The sequence below is a fragment of the Zingiber officinale genome, chromosome 9B (genome assembly GCF_018446385.1).
Source record: "Zingiber officinale cultivar Zhangliang chromosome 9B, Zo_v1.1, whole genome shotgun sequence".
Taxonomy (NCBI): Eukaryota; Viridiplantae; Streptophyta; class Magnoliopsida; order Zingiberales; family Zingiberaceae; genus Zingiber; species Zingiber officinale.
In genome coordinates, this window is record NC_056003.1 from 27,222,551 (window position 1) to 27,241,498 (window position 18,948).

An 18,948-nucleotide genomic window follows, 5' to 3' on the forward strand; every position below is an offset into this window, starting at 1 on the left:
GATGATTTACATCTTTTGCTTACAATGCTATCGTATAGATATACATGTACTATAGCATCTTCTATGCTTGTATCGACGATCCTAGGCATAAGTTAAATGGAAAACGTAAAGCTCATGTACACTGATGAATTAGGGAGAAGTAGAGAAGCTTTCTTCCTCATTTTTTGTTCAGCAACACCATGCAAATGAACGCAATGCAGCGGAAAGTGAAACCATAAAGAAAGAGGACGCCTAAGCAAAGCCCCCAATGATTGATGTTGTAGTTAAAATTTTGAAGTACTCCACACCGCGTAATAAGCCACACGCCGTAGTACCTGCAACGAAAAGCAGCAGTAGCGTTGATCATAATAATCAAGGTTTGACGTTTTGGTACGATATTGATGTAGGACACAAACTGATGACTTTATACCAAGCCACACTGTCAGACTGTACAAATGAGCATCAAGATCTACTATCAGTTGAAAAATGTTGAATGCCAGTTAATAAACAACTTCAGATTGATTACAATCAAAATCTTTCTCAATTCTGTTTAATCTTTTCTTATATCGCTCAGTAGAATAGGTGGGAATAAGGAGGCCAACAGTAGCATTGTGCACAGGGAAATTCAAACTGACTTATAAAACTCATTAGGAACTCGTTTATGTAAATACTGATGCCTCGAGCAAGTGCCACTGCTCTTGAGACCTAGAAGCCGCTCAAGAGAAAGTGAGAGTAGAGAAGAGGTGACAAGTATGGTTGCTATGTCTCCCGAATTGAGTTTTGTTTAACTCATATCGAGCTCCACATTGCCATTGTCAATCGGACCGCTATCTAACATCTTTGTCTCATGGTGACCTGGTTTCGTGGCTTCCTAACTATGAGGCACATACCCCGTAAAAAGGATACATAACCGTTTTTAAAGCATCATAACAATAGCTTACTCTAAATGATTTTACCAAACAACTGTAAATGCTGAAATAGAAGGTTTGGGCATCTAGGCTTCTCATTTACTATAATGATAGAAATAAATCACCACCTTTTTGCATTCACAATGACAAAAGCTTCCAAGGCCCACTTTGGGTAGCATAAATTTGCTAGTATTTGTGAATTTCGCCGCTGAGTAGCTATCAAAGTTAACACGACAGGAAGAAGGGCAGACCACTGCAGAATCAATGTTGCTTCGTGTCAAAGATAAAGTAGTTTAAAAGAACAAGATTAGTAAATGGCTAACACGCACCAGTTGGGCAGAACCAGGTTGGAAACAGATGGCAAAAGTATAACCAATACCAGTCACACAATAGAGAAGGGCAAGCATAATGATATAGTTGTCTGCAAATGATGACCTGGGGTTGCTGAAGAAATAGAACATTGAGAGATACACTATTGGCTTGACTACAATATTGAAATGGTCAATTGTATCTCTTGCAAGAAAATAAGCAAGAGAACTCATTCCAGATCTTCTCTCTCTCAAATACTGCAGCTTTTCAAGTGAAAATGACCTTAAAGCACCAATCTGACCTAAGAGAGCTGCAACAGAGTAAACAAAGCTCAACTAATTACAGTTTGTAGTGAAAAATGGGAGTTTTTTCACTTACTAATTTAAAAGACAGTTCGGCAAGTTAGACAATAGTTAATTTTTATTTTCAAGATAGTTCCACATGGTGGCAAAAGATGAACACGCTCGCCCCCGCCAACCAGTCCCAGGGCCAACACGGAAGAGGTAAATCACGGACGACTACTAGCCTTTGGAATAGTGACTAGCACATAAGGGAGGCATTTACCATCAAGATAGTTCCACATGCTAAAAGAAATGGTGACCTGAGAAGAACTGAACCATATGACCCAATACTAATAATTGCAAACTATTAATTGTTAGTATTTGGCTGAAAACATTGATCGACCTAGCATTTACTATTGACAATGGTAATCACTGCTATAAAATTTCACATTAATGATCAGCATATACACCTGAACCAAAAAATTCTACATTATTTTGTAAAATGGTTCCGATCCAAGCAATTTTTCACAGTCAAAATAGTTGGCATGTTTTCCATTGCTGCACATTAAAGTAAATTTTCACTATAGTTGTTCAACAGCCATAAAACAAAATACTAACGTGAATATTATCAATTCTACATCTTATAAGATGAAGTTGTATGTCCTTCCTCATCCTTTAGGAGTATACTAAAAACTTGAACTATACTCCGATATTACCAAATTAAAGCCAAATAACAGTCATCATGATCAGTAAATTTTAAAGCAACTTTATTTACTCACAAATGATAGTTCAAAGAAGTGAAAATCATCTTCAACTTACAAACAGCTATAATAGTGTACGTGTAACTAGCTGCTCCTAAATTTGAGTCGTTTGCTTTAGAAAGTATTCCTAAGCAAACTCCAGCTAGACCAAGAATCAAATAATCCACAGCTTGGGATGTAGCTTCACGCAATCGCTGCTTGGATACCCTGTAGTCACAAGTGCAGTCCATGTTCCATTACAACTTACACCATTATTGAGAGTAATTTTATTCAACGATAAAAAATTACCTTCCAAGATAATACTTGTACTGGTAAAGTTTACCAGGAGTTCTTCGGTTTGCTAAATCTTTGGATTTTGAAAAAACATTCTCCAAGTGTTCTTTCTTTTCTCCTAGCGCACCTTTTACACCTCCCCAAAAATCAATAGAACCAGATACCTCATCTGAGCCACTGTTAACAGAGTTTGTTCTATCTCTAAATGATGAATGGACAGAATTGAGCTCATTTTTCATATCAGGGGGTACTGGATACCCGTTATGCAACATCCATATCACTGGCAGCTGGCTAGATTTAATACCTGTACTTGTGCTCAACTTTACCATGCCCTCTAGAATATCAATAAAGTAGTCCGGAGGATTGACACGATCAGGAACTTTAATCTCTAGGCCTGCAAAGTATTCTTCAACGTTCTTAACTGGTCCTTGATATGCAACTAAACCACCTTTTGCCAAAAGTATTAAATCATCGAACATGTTGAATAAAGTATAGCTGAAACACCAAACAAAAATAGTCGTATTATTCTCATGGAAAATAATCACAATGCATGACTTTTAAATTCAGAGGAATTAATGACTAATCGAACTACATTAAACATTTTTTTTACAGAACTATTATTAAAATTACAAATGACAGTTAAACTTCCCAAATCAAGTTGGATACTTAGATATTCTTTCCATAAAAGTGTGATAGATATTGAAGCTTCAATTTCCAAAGTCAGATCGGAGTACTATCCACTATTATTCAACAATTTTTCTGTTTCAATTCCAAATTTTTCTAGCCTAACTATCAGGAGGACGTGAAATTTGTAGTCTATAATTTAAAAAAAAATCTTCTAAATGCTAGAAAAAAGTTAGATTGCAATACTTTCACAACACAATGAACAATAAATGGAGCTCTCAAGAGCTTCTCCATGGAATCAAATATATAATAAACTACAAACACAAAGCAAGTAATTAAGTTTCCATAGTAGTCAAGCTAGAATATTTACCGGCCTAATGATGGACTGCTGAGAGATCCCTAGTGATCTACACTCCATGTTAGAAAATAGAGGCTATAAGGTGTGTTCATCACTTTCTTTGAAAGTGATAATTGCTCTCACTATAGATGTTAATTTCACTTCCAGAATACCAATCTAGGAAACTTGCAATCACCATCATTGAAGGTTTATCTTCGTAATTTCAATGTCATAATCTGAAATGGATATATAGAGATTCTACTGATAATTTAGCTATTAAAAATATTTGATGCACATTTTTCCAAAGATAGTGTTGTGCATCATTGATGCACATGAGTTTGTTTTTGTGGGCCAATAGGGACTATTAGACCCAACTATGGCTCAAACATTGAGCAAACTTTTTCTAACGGATTTTTTGAATGATTTTTAACACTGTGATAGTTGTGAATGCGGCAACTATGGATCTTCCCACTAGTAGAGCATTCTGGAGCCTAGAAGACGTCATGGAGTGCATAATTTTTTATAATTTGGTTAAAAATCCAAATTATATGTTTAATTGAGTAATAATTATTTAGAATAGGATGTAAATTAGGATTAATTCAGGTTAAATGAAAGGTTTAACTTAGTTTGGCTCCATAAAGGCTGAATTGCATCACCCAGTCTAGACAATACATGGGGTGGGATAGTTGAAATAAGTGACACGAGAAACATGTAATTTTTACCTTTTTCCATGGTTTCGGTTTCGATACACAAGAACAGTGCATATCACCTATGACAACCAGGACAAAATTTTAAATTACGAGTTAAAGACTATAATCTATCTACATTTAACACAAATCAACCAGGCATCAAAAATGATATCAGACTAGTATTTGAATCTTGCAAAGATGTGTCAGTTTTACAATCCATGATGTTGTATGCATTTGTAAATCTTATATGTAACTTGCACATTTGATTTTACAGGAAATGCTTTGAAAAAATAAGTGATGAAAACCAAAACCAAACTCTAGCACACTATTTTTCTCACACGAACCTGGGCTGGTGGACCACCATGCTGATGTTTACCCCTTCAAGTGCCTCACGACGAAGAGCTCTCATCAGCAGAAGAGATGAAGTACTGTCCAGACCAGATGTTGGTTCATCGAGTATCAAAAGAGATGGTTCCATGACCATCTCTAACCCCACATTTACTCGCTTTCTTTGACCACCAGATATTCCACGCTTCTCCACTGTTCCAACCAAGGAACTTCGTACAGCTTGCAAACCCAAAGATTCTATTGTTCGTTCGACAATTAGAACTTTATTAACTTTTGGCATTTCTGCAGAAAGTCTAACAAGGGAAAACAAATGTTACATTGGTAATTGGTGCACTTAACTCCTTATTTAGCAAAGACATATACATATATCAACCAAACAAGTTATGATACAATTAGAAGAAGAAAAAAGAAGAGAGACTTTAACCTTCCAAATAAAAATTATGAAATAGAAAGAAAATACAATATGTGAACATTTTCATGAATTGACTAAGCAAAAATTGAAGCTAGTTAGCATGCACCCAAGACAAGTTAGGAATCCAGTGCAAGGGTATGGCAAGCACTAATTTACAGTATATATGTTTGCTTTTTCAATCAAATGAATAGCTTCCATAACCAAAATTCTGGTATTTATCTCAATAAGAAGCAACAAACATGCAAGGAATATATGCAATCTATCTGACATATGAAATAGCTATGTACTTGGATGTTAATCTATGTTGTACAGTGTCGGATACCAACACAAACACTGATTCTTCAAGTTGACATTCATTATTTCAATTGATCACGTGTAAAAAGTTTTAGATATGGTAGTAGTGTCAGATACTTGGATCTACACCCATGTTGCATAGTTACCCAAGTTCAAGTAACATAGTGAAATAATATGAAGATAAGTAGAATGTAGGTGTTAAAACATAGAGTATGTCAACTTTTTGAATCGACAAGTCCTAGAATATTTTATACATGCAACATTAGACATACACATGCAAAAACAAAAAGAAAAAATGAGATAATAAAATGCAAAAGATAAGTGGAAATGCTTGACAAGATCTAGGATCCTTTAAGCATGAGTATAAAATCTTCAGTCAGTAACGATAGTTATTCAGATTTCTGATTATGACAATGACAGATCATATTCCCATAAATGCTCATCTTTAAATATAAGTCATGTTCAAACTAGCATAAGAGAAAGATTTTGACATTAAAAGTAGCTCATGAGATTACAGGTGATAATTTTTACTAACTCAATTACCTATTTTATATTGTGCCCATCTCTTACCTGCAGTTAGCACTGAACCAAAGATTTTCCTCCACTGTCAGGTTTCCATGAACAATATCATCTTGTGGCACAAAGCCAATAATCTTTTTGTATGACTGGATAGGTTCAACCTTTCCATTTATCAAAACTGATCCTGTTGTTTGACATCCAGATATTTTTCCAGCCAAAGCAGTAAGAAAGGTAGTTTTCCCTGCACCAGATGGACCCATGATTGCAGTTACATGTCCCGGAATAAATTTCCCAGTTACACTCTTCAGAAGTTGCTTCTTGCTTCTCTTAAGAATTAACGTTAGATCCTGGAAAGCAATCTCTATAACTGGTCTTGTTCTTACTTCATTCTTTGTGGCCATTGAGATTACTCCTGAGAAGGTCAACTTCTTATTTTCCTGTTGTTCAACTTTCTCTTTTTCAATTTCACTATATGCAAACTTGAAAATTTGAGTACGAGTATGCTTAAATTTGTCTTTAATTGTGTTCTTCTTAGGGGTTTTGCCCCCAATATTTGAATGGGGACCTTCAGCTTTCTCAAAGTTCTTTTCTGATGAATTTGGCACATTATGAAGAATAGATATTTCCTCAATCTCTGATGTTAATACATCTGAAGACTGCCTGGATATATCAGCAACATTTTGTGGCTCTTGAAGTTCATTGGATATTTTGTGTGAAAATGTCCCAGATATCTGTTTTTGGATATCAACTGCATGCCTGATTGCAACATTTTTTGCAGTTTTCCACCTTTCACGAGCTTGCACAGCTTCTCTAGCAACCTTGGCAGCAGCTTCCCTGGATTCAGCCCGTCTTCTTTCCCGGTATGAGAGAATGTGATCAGAGAAATTGTATATTATCAACAACAGCAAAATTAAAGCAACCTACAATAGTCAGAAAGGAACTATGACTAACAGATAGTTATCAAGTAAAGCTGTTTGGCTCTTCTTCAAAAAAAAGGAATATCATAGTGAAAAATATAAGGTAAATTCATGCATTTACAATTTTTCTCACAAAAGAACACTGTAAAGAAAAAGTGGATCACACAACTGGAAGCTAAAAATCGGTCAAATTTTCAATCTCTGTAAAAAGAAAATCACCAAGCATGACGATTAGACATGTTTAATTCTTTAACTCTAATGGCATATAATGTGTATGTTAGAAAAAGAATGACAAATTGTGGTGAACTAATGAATGCAAATGACTAAACCCTCTTGAACTTGAAACAAACATCATTTTCTAGGTTACAGTATGAGTTTAAATCTAATGGTTGCATTTTTGTTTTCCACAGCTTAGCAATTACCACCTTTGATATTATTTGTAAATGAATACTAAATTTTTCCTCTACCAATATGTGTTCAGAAACTTTTTTTCAGTCTACATTTGTGACTAAACATCTGAAAATCCAAAACAACGGGTAAATAATATATGTAACCATGAGTGAGTCAAGATTCAGGATTGGAACCTGATAAGGTTACTTAGGTCAACCCTACCAAACCTATTTAAGTAATCAGGTTAAATGAGTTTTGTGTGTCTCATGATTCGTTTATAAATAAGTTATATGGGAGAATAATCCTTTTAGAAAACAAAAAGGTCACCCCAATATCTAACGAGGTTAAGAACTTAGGATTACTAATTGTTAATATGAAACTAACTTTTGACACTAGTGCTTTAGAATTTGTAAACAATCAAGTATGATTTAAAATCTCGATCTTTATAAGAGTTTCGATTTATAACCGAACTATACGGTTTCGATATCATATCATGTCATGCCGATAGGATTTCGGTATTTTTAAAATATAAAATATATTAATTAAAAATACAAAATTTAACCTAAATATTAAATAATAAAATATTTTTTTGAAAAATATATATATGGGATCAGTGGATAAATAAAAAATTTATAATATATTTTTTAAAAATAAAATAATAATATATATATTAAATTAATGGGATAATTTTATTAGGGTTTGATTAAGTCTAATTAGATTATCTCTATTGTAGTTACGAGTTGATTGAAATTATTAATATTAGTTTAATTAAAGGCTAAGTTTTAAATCACGCACCCGTGGGGGTCGCTTGAGATCGTGGTGGGGTCGCAGCGACCTCCGTGACCTTGCAAGGGGTCGCGGCGATCTCCCTAACCCTGCGAGAGGTCACTACGGCCTCCACGGGATTGTGATGACCTCTCGCGGGATAGCGGCAACTTCTATGACCTCCCATGGGGTCACAGAGGCTATAGTGTCAATGCCAGGAGGCGGACGAAATGGTAAATTTCGTTCGTTTCACCAGCACAATACTAACTTTTAAATCATGAGATCAACGTAAGATATGCGTGGGAGGCACATACTTCATAGCCAAAATTTGAAACCCAATCCCAAACAAGCCTACATTAGATTTAACTCAAACACTAATGGAATTCAATGATCCTGCCTAGTAAATGTACTAAATTGGAGGGATTTAATATACTAGAAGATACTCATTCCACAAGTGACTCATATTGAACTAGCTGTATATCTTAGTGTAGAGCAGCAAGTGCTTAGACAACATTAACATATGTTTCTAGATAAAGTATATCAGATTCTATTCAAGAAAAATAAATTGCTAACTGGTCAGAATAGTACAATTTAAGAATCCACTTTGTAGTGCACACTCCAGGTTTCATTAGCAACAAAAAGAAATAAAGCAATAAATCAGACAATAATGGAACATCAGGATAAATGGATAATGTGCAATATGTCTTTTTTACTTAACTGATCTAATTTTATACTGATCCATTTCTATTGCAATAACCTAACTCATTCCAGTGCAATCCAAAACAAGACAACTATTCTGTTGGAATAACCTAACTCATTGCAATGCATTCCAAAACAAGTCAATTAATTTACTCCTAATTTATAATGTTTTATTGTGTCTATTCTATTGTATTGCTAACAAATGGGAAAATATAATGAGTTTTCTATTGCATACCTATCGACATATGGTAAAAGTATATTATCAACAATGTTCAATGATTTAATCTTCTTGGGAAATGAAAAATAATCAATAAAGCAGTCTTGCATGCACCATTGATAATGAAAATAAAATTAATACAAAATATATAGCCACAAGTATACTCAAGGAATCACTTGCATTGGGTCATTGAGAATGTAAAGGATCAGCCCAAAAAGTCAAGAAATGAAAATACTTATAGATTATCAAAGCTATTTTCAAATGGAGAACAGGACAAAAGGCTTTAGAGTTAGTCATATCATCACACAATTGATAGAGACAGAGGTTTAAAGGCCAAACATTAAGACAAGAATATAACCAAGTCACTTGCTTGCTTAATAAACAGCATACCATCACTAAAGCACCAAAAATTGTGATATTTTGATTATAGGAATTTGCATTGCATGAGCTAGACTTGAAGCAACCTACAATAAAGCTGTTAGTTAACTTTGTTCAAGAAATGACATAATATCCATATAATTATATATTTATATACATAAAAGCAAATTTATAGAAGCATGCTGCATTATCATGCACAGAACTAAAGAAGCATCTGAGCATAGAGATCTAGTAAAATAAAATTTCCACATATGCTTGACGTCTGCTAAAAGTAATTGATTTGGAATGACCTGCCATGCTAAGGTTTCAAGGGTCAAGTTCCCAGGTGAGCTCATTAGAAGTGCATTGGGCAAGTTTTGCTTCAGTTGGCCAAACCTGGTACCTTACCAACCCTGCTTGGTGTTCAATAGAATCAGCTAGGTGATTAGCCAATCCTACAAGATGGTAGCTGACCTGAGTTCTGCAGAACTGATCTAGTGGTCCCAACCTCAACATTCTAGAAGCTAAAGAAGTCATATACAGCATGTGACTTTAAGATTCAGCAATTAAGTGATCCTATATTGTGTATATCCTGATTGATCTTTGAGAGCATAGTAAAAACCATTTGGTGATTCATCATATTGTAGTGACATTGTGATGTACTTTTGACCAAAAAATAATAAGAATCTCTCCTTGAGGTCGTGTATGTGGGTAAGATTGTCAAACCACATAAAACTTGTTTCTTGATTGATCTTGCTTTCTTAATTGTTCTTGTAACTCTCTTGTTTTTGTTCTCTGGCTTATTACCTCTACAGCATCTAGGTGCTTTGAGGTATTCTAACAATTGTAACAGAGAAATATATCACACCTCTAACAATTGATTATCCTCACAGTACCATGGTTCTAACTTCAATCTTATTTATGCTTAGTATACTAACTAGTCTGAGCTTTAGATTGATTTTCTTGATTATATAATATGACATCCAAAGGTCCAATTTTATCTCTCTAGAAAGGAATATTAACTTAATTTTATAATGGCACTTCAACTTAAGTAAAATGAAGTGTTTTATATTCCTTAGGTTAACAGCGGATGCTCAGAAAACAAATGTTATAGTTACTTTGTCAAATTACACTTAGAAAATAAGTTAAGATTGCTATCCATCAACAACTTTCAGGAACATGACCCATATAATATGGGGGAAAAAATTGAAAATATGCATATCGAATAATGCAGTACCAATATCAGTTATTTTTTAGAAACGAGTGAAAATTGAACAGCAACAATTTGATATTTACTTTTTTCATATGTAGACCCCATACGGCAATAGTGCCTGTAAAATGCAAACACTAAATCAGTTGTAGCGAAATAGCAAGAACTAAGGGAGATTTAAAAAGCTAGGAGAACAAAAGATAATCAGGAATTCAGGACTATTCTCTGTTATCTTGTTACTTTTTTTACACAAAGGATATGAGTCAAAATTCACACTAATTTTACCAATATGCAAGGTTTTTACAACTGATAAAAAATCACATTTCCTCCAATTATTAAACAAAAAACTCAATACAGAATGTTGAAGGAAGTGAGGCAAAACATAAGCACACTGAGTTTCTTCTGAAACACAATGGAAAGTCATTTATACTTAAGTGCATGCAGTGTGTTGGCCATCATGATCAAGACCTATCATTCTGGTTGGATACTGATACTGATACTATGTCAATATGAGTAAATATCATTGTGTCACCCATACTGATACAATTTCAATGGTACCAACTGAACATGCTTGTCTCTGCTTGACTACCAGAAATTAACCGAGACTAGAATATTCCCTTCTCGTATCTCATCCTTGGATTATGTATGCTAGTATGAGTTGAAGATAAAACTCTAAAAGAGAGGAGGAAAAGAGAAGAAGCACCAACGGATAATGCCACATAAATAAGAATACTCTCTTCCCATGATTCATAGAAGCTGAGACACTATAAAGAGAGGGGAAGGGAAGAGCAGATGCATCAAATGAAGCGCCAACTACAGAAAAGGGGAGTAATGCTAGAGTCCTAGAATCTGTGAATCTATATACTATACTTACACCTATTCTAGTTAAATTGTGTCAGATCAGGACCAACTCATATCTATATTCTATACATATACCTATTCTAGTTTCATTGTCTCAGTTCAAACCAAATCTCAATGATTAAGAAAGATACTTCTTATATTTATGTTAATATTGGTATAGGGTTATCTTTGGAGCTAAACAAACTAACTAGATGGTAATTACAGAATTAAAACCCATTTAAGTTGATCTTAGAATGCTTAGAATGGTGCCGAGTACTGACATGACACTGAAACTAACGGTTCCCTTCAAAGGCCAAAACTGCAGTACAAAACAGTATTTTAGTCCTTAATTAGAAGATCATTAAACATCAATACCTATTCCGTATACCGCACAATATGATAACAGTACAAATAAAAACATTGTGCATGGAGGATATGAAAAATACCCACTGCTACAGTTGTTTTTCAATACAGTGCTTGGACAGAAGTAACCTGCTGGGCAGAATAGATCACTACTATGATCAACGTCAGCCCAGATGTCTGCACCACCACAACTATGATCTGTTTCCCCAGAGGGAAGCTGGTATTGGTATCTGCACAAAAATAAACTCTATAATATTCCATTTTTACCATAAAAAATGAAGATCAGTAAAGGAATACAGGAAAACGCAATCAACTTACGGATCACAAAGACCTGTAGTCACATTGAAGGTGGCTAATGGGCAATATGCACCCAATGGACAGGCTTCATCAAGAAAAGGATTATAATTAGTGACATAAGTATAGATATTTAAATTCTCAAATATTAGAGCAGTGGTACTACTTGAATGATTTGGCCATCCATGTCATATATTTTTTAAAAACAAATGGAAATAATGGCAACAAACAAACAGAATGAGATTGGCTTTCTTCTAAAACCAATTCTGGAATTTTTGATAATCCTTCTTTGTGTGCCCTTTCTTTTTACAAGAAAAAAAGCTCTAGGATTCTTTCTTAATTTCTGGTTGAATATGAATTTTGCCTTGTTCCTTATATTTGACTTGAATTTTGTTCTTTCCTTAAGTGTTCAGATGTACATTCTCTCTCACTTCCAATGTCAATCGATCCTCCTTCTGAACACATATTGCTGTAAGTTCATTGATTAACCATTTATCTTTGTGTGTTGTAGAAGATCTTAAAGGGTCTAGTGTGATGGATAATGGAAGGCTCCACGTGGAAAGATTAAAATAGAAGTCAAGCCATTGGTCAAAAGTCAAGCGGATGTAGAGGTCAAAAGGTTCACTCGACTCCTTCAATCCGACTAGGGATGTCAAAAATGAACCTGACTCGCCAACCCAATCCAAAAAATATCGGGTTCAGGTTGGGATCCAATTCGGATTGACCAGGTTGACCTAAATTTAGGGTTTAGTGGGTTTTGTAGGGTTAAATCAAATTTTATTTTAAAAATTATGTATAAGTATTGAGATAAAAATGAAGAATTATTAGGAAAATAGCAAAAAAAAAAGTTGTTTTTAATCGGGTTATTTGGGTTTGTTGGGTTATCCGGGTTCGGGTTTAGGACTTTCGGGTTGTGTTTGGGTTCGGGTTAGATTTGGGTTGAGATATTTTTTATAAAATCTTTGCTTCAACCCGACCTAAACCCCACCCAACCCACCCAAATTGACACCCCTAAATCCAGCCACCCGACTCTGATTACTCGATGACTAGATCTCTTTGGCTTGATGTAGCTGACTCCCTCAGCTCTGTTATCCGACTATCACGTCTTAGTTATCCGAGCTTCTCGGGTCACTAATCCTGACTCTCGTGGCTCTGTATAACAGACTCCCTTAGCTCTATTATCCAACTATCACAACTCAATTATCCTAGCTTCTCGGGTCAATACGCCCAACTCCCATGGCTCAGTATAGTTGACTCCCTTAGCTCAGTTATCCAACTATCACGACTCAGTTAACCGGGCTTCTCAGGCTCGATCAACCCCTTATCCCACGTGGCCCATTAAAGATGTGGGAAGTGGTATGACAACTTCATTCATGGGGCCATTTCTCCCAGAAGAAGTGGAAAACGTCAATGCATATCTCGAAGAATGTGGCAAATGGATGTGCATGTATCAGAGCAACGGATATGCATTCGCCCCTCTATATAAAGTTGCCTGCCCCTATGAGCGCAAGTACTAAACACAACCACAAATTCTCCTTTACCACTCCAGTTCCCTACTTCCACGTAGCTTTATGCTAACTTGAGCGTCAGAGTGGTCACACCGAGTCTACCCTCAGTGCCCATTCTAACCACTTTTTGTGCAGATATCCCATACAATTTCCTCATCACTAAAGCATTCGAGCCCCTCCCCTCCACTGTTGCCTCCCATTGACTCACCAGACCGCGATATGAGACAAGAGCATGGTCCATACTAATATAGAAGAATATTAAGAATGTAATGTACAAAGAAAGACTATGGCATCTCAACCTAGAGCTTCTTTAACTAAGTTGCAATATCCCTCATTTACATAATGATAAGCTTCATGAATAAGAATTTTATGGTTAGGGTATGAGCCAATGCTTTGTTTGAAGACTCAAATTTTTCATCACCTTGGACAGAGTCCTCACATTGTCATACTGATCAATTGAACCACAAATACTAGTTGAACCACAAATACCATTAGAGATCTTAATCTTTATGAACAACACATTAAGGCAACTAGATCGCTCCTATTTTTCATAAAGATTTGCCTCATCGAGAATGTTGATATCAGTAACAGCAAGTGGTTAATCTATCTTATAGCATAATTAGTATATAGCCACCCTAAATGAAGGAGAATCCTCTCCCTCTAAACTTTACACTTGTCACCAAGTAGATTCATACAACTTAATGATAATTCTACCAAATTATATTCTAACTTTTAATTCCTTTGGTTAAATTAAGAACGATTTGACATTTCATCTAAATTAATCATATAAATATAATAAAAAATTCCTATTGGATAAAAAACTTGTAGGTGCAGCGGAGACCGGCAAGAGGGGGGTGAATTGCTGAAAATAAAAATAAAAAAATACCCTCCTCGGATTTCAACTCAGAAATAAATGCAGTAATAAAATAATAGCAACTAAATTCAAAGAAACAGAAAAAGAAATAGAAACAGAAGAGACACAAGGATTTAACCTGGTTACAACCAAGGAAGTTGTTAATCCAGGACAGTAGAAAAAGCGCAGTAAGAAAAATCTCCTTCTCTGAAGGCGGAGAAGCCTTTTACACTTTGGAAGCTCACTAGTTGCTTAGGAATTGCTTACAGATTGAATGCTTGAGTTGTTATTGAATTCCTAGCTCCAGGGGCCTTTATAAAGGCCCTGGAAATCTTATCCTGAGAGTCCAAGGCGCCTCCAACAGGGTTCAAGGCGCCTCCAACTCGATCTGTGGATAAAACTTTATCCGCAGCGCAAATGGTCAAACTGGCCTGCTCAAGGCGCCTTAAACAATCCATTCAAGGCGCCTTGATGTTTAAGGCGCCTTGAAGGTTCCTGCTATAAATACCTTCCTGCTTGCATTGTATAACCAGCTTCTTTTGACTCCTTTTCTTCTTCACTTTGTCTTCCAAGCTCCGCTTGTTTGGGTAATTTCGCCAACCGAAATAGGGCTCACCCAACCCACCCCTTCCTCGAGCGCTTCCGTCCCGCTTAACGCCCTCGAACGTCGCAAGACGCTCTTCACGCCCACCGAGTACTCTTCCGCAGCTCTCTCGCCCTTCGCACCGAGCCCGTCGGCTCCCTTCCGTGCCGTCCTTCTCGCCAGCCGCCTTCCGCTCGACTTCTGTGTTCCAAGCTCCCGCACACCTGCACAAGGATCAAACATAAGACTAACTTGGTTGATCACATCAAAACTACCACGGGGTCCAACAATCTCCCCCTTTTTGATGTGCATCAACCCAAGTTCAAGTTAGGGTTAAAAATAGACATAAACAGTAATTTTAAAGAAAAAATTACTAAACTAACAAGTTAAGAATAATTTTTGCAATTAGTAAAATTGCAGCACTTTTTTTAAAAAATTAATTTTTCTCTAACTCCCCCTAAACTAGTACTTTTCTCTCCCCCTTTGATCACAGCAAAAATGGGGTCTTAAGAATTTTCAAGTAAGATTGAAGGTTTTTGAAAATTTTCTAAGTTAAAAATGAATTTTTGAAAAAAATTGCTAAGTTAAAAAAAATTCTAAGTAAAAAAAATCCTAAGTAAATGTTCAAATGTTCCCAAAAAATTTCTAAGTCAGGTGAACTTTCAGAATTTTCCAAAAGAGAATTTCTAACCAAAAAAAAATTAAGTTAGAATTTTTTTGTTTTTTTTTTAAATTTCTAAGGAATTTTTGTTTATTTTAACTTTCAAAGCATTATTTAATTCTTGTTTAATGCTTTTTCAGAAAGTTAATTAAACATTTTCTTTCAATATTTTAGCTTCCAGGTCGTGGCGAGACACTAGGCCTTCTTGGTTATTGGAGCAACAACCACTTCCTTAGACAAAGCTTCCATAAAGAATTTCAATGTTTAATTTTCTCACTGTAAGCTTTTAATTTTTGAAAAATTAATTAAGCACAGATTTTGGAACCCAATAAAGGTTCCTTCCTACAGGATTATTCAAAAATCTAGGGGTTACAAAGTTTCTTGGTATTTTCCTAAGTTGACCTTGATGCTTCCTTATATACCAATTTAATTTACCATAAATTCTAATTTTTGACTTTGGAAATTTCTTTAAGCATGCATCATTTTTCAATTTCTCAATCTCTAATTTTAAATTTTCATTTTCTGATTTCAAATTTTCATTTTCTTTTTCTAATTTATCTAATTCTCTAGAAAGAGCTTTAATAAATTTAAAAGATTGATTCGGAGTTAGATTGCGTACCTTACTTACCTGATCTGGTGACGCTCCCCCTTCACTACAGCTTTCTTCTGACGTTCCTCCCCCTTTGTCGATGCTCATCTCTGAGCTGGACGTTTCTTCTAGCTGATGGTTGGCCATCAGTGCTAGTCCCGAGAATTCTTCGACTTCTAATTCGGAGGATGACGAATCATCCCACGTGGCCTTTAGGTTCTTGTGTTTGGAGGGTTCTAGCTTCTTGTATTTTGACTTTTCCCTTTCTCTCTCTCCTTTCTCTTTAGCTTTGGGCAATCATCTTTGATGTGCCCCTCTTTGTTGCAGTTATAGCAGCGAACCGTCCTCTTCTTTCGATGATGCCTCTGCGATTTAAATTTATTAGTATTGAAAAACTTATTGAAGCGTCTTACCAGTAGTGCTGCTTCGGATTCGTCGACTGAGGCTTCGGAGTCAGAACTGTTCATTTTTGCCTTTAAGGCAATGTTCTGACTTGTCTTCTCTGCTTCGTTGGGTTCTGAAACTCGAGATTCATGAAGTTCAAAAGTCAAAAATAATTGTTCTAAAGTACTTACCTCGAGGTCCTTAGAGATGTAATACGCATCTACTAAGGAGGCCCACTCTGGAGTTCTCAGGAATGCATTGAGCGCGTATCGGATGGAATCCCGGTTGGTTACCTCTTCTCCAAGGTTTGTTAGTTGCGTTATCAGCTCCTTGATTCTCGCTTGGAGTTGCGCTACCTTCTCGCCTTGGTTCATCCGGAGGTTCGTTAACTGGTTCCGGAGGATGTCACGCTTCGCTAGCTTCGCTTCGGAAGTACCTTCATGAAGCTCCAGGAATTTCTCCAAGAGATCTTTCGCTGAGTCGTAGATTCCGATCCGATTTACCTCCCGGTAGAATGAGTAGGTGGAACTCACCTTTCCGTCATGGCGAAATCGCTTGCCTTTTTCGTCCGTATTTTCCTCTTTATCTTCGAACTGCATAGTCATATTTCATTATTAACGAATGTCAAATTCGGTTTTAAAAATACCTCCATTTTCTTCCACGTGGCGAAGTCTCCGTCGAACTGGGGATGGATGTTCGTCCGACCATCGGCTCAGTGCTTTAGTTGACGGTTAATCCTTTTGAGGCGATCGCTCTGATACCAATCAGAGGCATAGGCAAGAGAAATCTGAAAATAAAATAAAAATACCCTCCTCGTTTCAACTCGAAATAAATGCAGAATAAAATAATAGCAACTAAATTCAAAGAAACAAAAATAGAAATAGAGACATGATTTAACCTGGTTACAACCAAGGAGGTTGTTAATCCAGGACAGTAGAAAAAGCGCAGTAAGAAAAAATCTCCTTCTCTGAAGGCGAAGAAGCCTTTTACACTTTGGAAGCTCACTAGTTGCTTAGGAATTGCTTACAGATTGAATGCTTGAGTTGTTATTGAATTCCTAGCTCCAGGGGCCTTTATATAGGCCCTGGAAATCTTATCCCGAGAGTCCAAGGCGCCTCCAACAGGGTTCAAGGCGCCTCCAACTCGATCTGCGGATAAAACTTTATCCGCAGCGCAAACAGTCAAACTGGCCTGCTCAAGGCGCCTTAAACAATCCATTCAAGGCGCCTTCAAGGTTTCTGCTACAGTAATTTCTGCTACAGTAACTTCCAGCCTCTTTTGACTCCTTTTCTTCTTCACTTTGTCTTCCGAAGCTCCGTTTGTTTGGGTGATTTCGGCCAACCGAAATAGGGCTCACCCGAACCCAATTTCCGGCCTTCCTCGAGCAGCCTTCCGTCCCGGCTTAACGTCCCTCGAACGTCGTGCACGCTCTTCACGCCCACCGGAGTACTCTTCCGCAGCTCTCTCGTCCTTCGGACGCACCGAGCCCGTCGGCTCCCTTCCCGTGCCGTCCTTCTCGCTAGCTGCGTCTTCCGCTCGACTTCTTGTGTTCCTAAGCTCCTGCACACTCAGACACAAGGATCAAACACAGCAGGACCTAACCAACTTGGTTGATCACATCAAAACTACCACGGGGTCCAACAAAACTTACTATATTACATATGATTCTACAAATTAATGACTTTTTTTTATAATGTGACCAAGATATTTTATATATAATTTTACATAGTTAAAAATGTCGTGGCTACTCTCTAATCATAAAATTCATATATATCAGAAGACATAAAAGGACATGCAGATAAATTTCAACAATTGTATACCAGTGTCACTTCAGGCATGCAACAATATTACTTCTTGGAAATCACAAATTAATTTACTGCATTGGTATTTTACATGAACACGGAAACAAATAATAACAAATGTCATAACATTACTTGCATAAATAATTTTGATAGACTAAACAATCAGCTTATTATTATTTAAATAATAAATGCCAAAATAGGCCCAGAACAGTATGGCTCAAATCACATGTAGACTAGTCCATTATGAAGGCCTAAAAATTATTAACTAAAGAAAGGTGGGCCAAGGATATTAAATTGGATTTGTTTCAGGTTAAAGGCAGGCATAGAAAAAAAAACACAATATGAGCCCATTTAAGAAATCTAAAACGGCATCAAATGCTTCAATCTTAAGGTTTGCAAACTTTAATTTTTTTGTAGCAGATAATTGGTACAAGCGATCAATGTCTCCCCATTCCATATTCCAAATTATAAATATATTCAACCCCAAATTAGTTCAAAAATAAGTTTCTTATGTATCTTCAATTTCAAGATAAATTTTGAAGAAACCTTCAATCCAATTACCACATGATTTCTTGCAAATATTTATAATCCAAAAATCAACGAAAACACATCAAGCTAGAGGCTAAAAATTGCTCTGATATCAAATGTAAAAAAATATTATACACAACATCAAAAGAGATATTCCTTTAGTTAGTTATCGATGTCTTTGCTTTTGCTTGAGAAAATCAAAGGTATGATTGTGAATCTTCTACACCTAACAAATCAAAATATGATGCTGTATT

The 18,948-nt window shown here is 36.1% G+C and overlaps 2 protein-coding genes across 2 annotated transcripts in view; both read right to left on the reverse strand.

The window, feature by feature from the left end:
* LOC122022512 (ABC transporter G family member 28-like) lies at positions 1-11,868 on the reverse strand. The gene is made up of 11 exons (XM_042580532.1): positions 11,811-11,868; positions 11,576-11,722; positions 10,376-10,410; positions 9,113-9,186; positions 5,786-6,654; positions 4,506-4,802; positions 2,527-3,006; positions 2,297-2,445; positions 1,217-1,506; positions 1,016-1,140; positions 1-314 (listed from the first exon to the last, which is right to left on the reverse strand). The coding sequence occupies exons 3-11, from the start codon at positions 10,395-10,397 to the stop codon at positions 158-160; spliced, it is 2,463 nt and encodes an 820-aa protein (XP_042436466.1). The 5' UTR covers positions 10,398-10,410; positions 11,576-11,722; positions 11,811-11,868; the 3' UTR covers positions 1-157.
* Positions 11,491-18,948, reverse strand: part of LOC122022896 (ABC transporter G family member 24-like) — an 18,012-nt gene continuing 10,554 nt past the window's right edge. The window contains exons 4-6 of the mRNA XM_042581007.1: positions 11,811-11,874; positions 11,622-11,722; positions 11,491-11,504 (exon numbers count right to left, since the gene is read on the reverse strand). Coding sequence (XP_042436941.1) covers positions 11,491-11,504; positions 11,622-11,722; positions 11,811-11,874 — 179 coding nt within the window. The remainder of the gene's footprint in view (positions 11,505-11,621; positions 11,723-11,810; positions 11,875-18,948) is intronic.

What these genes read in the sequence shown, in the direction of transcription:
- LOC122022512 (XM_042580532.1), bottom strand. Translation starts at nt 10,397, where the DNA reads ATGGGGTCTACATATGAAAAAA. An exon ending in GGGGTCTACATATGAAAAAA is followed by an intron (nt 9,187 to 10,375) that starts GTAAATATCAAA and finishes GCTTTATTGTAG; the next exon opens with GTTGCTTCAAGTCTAGCTCA. An exon ending in TACAAGTATTATCTTGGAAG is followed by an intron (nt 2,446 to 2,526) that starts GTAATTTTTTAT and finishes TTGTGACTACAG; the next exon opens with GGTATCCAAGCAGCGATTGC.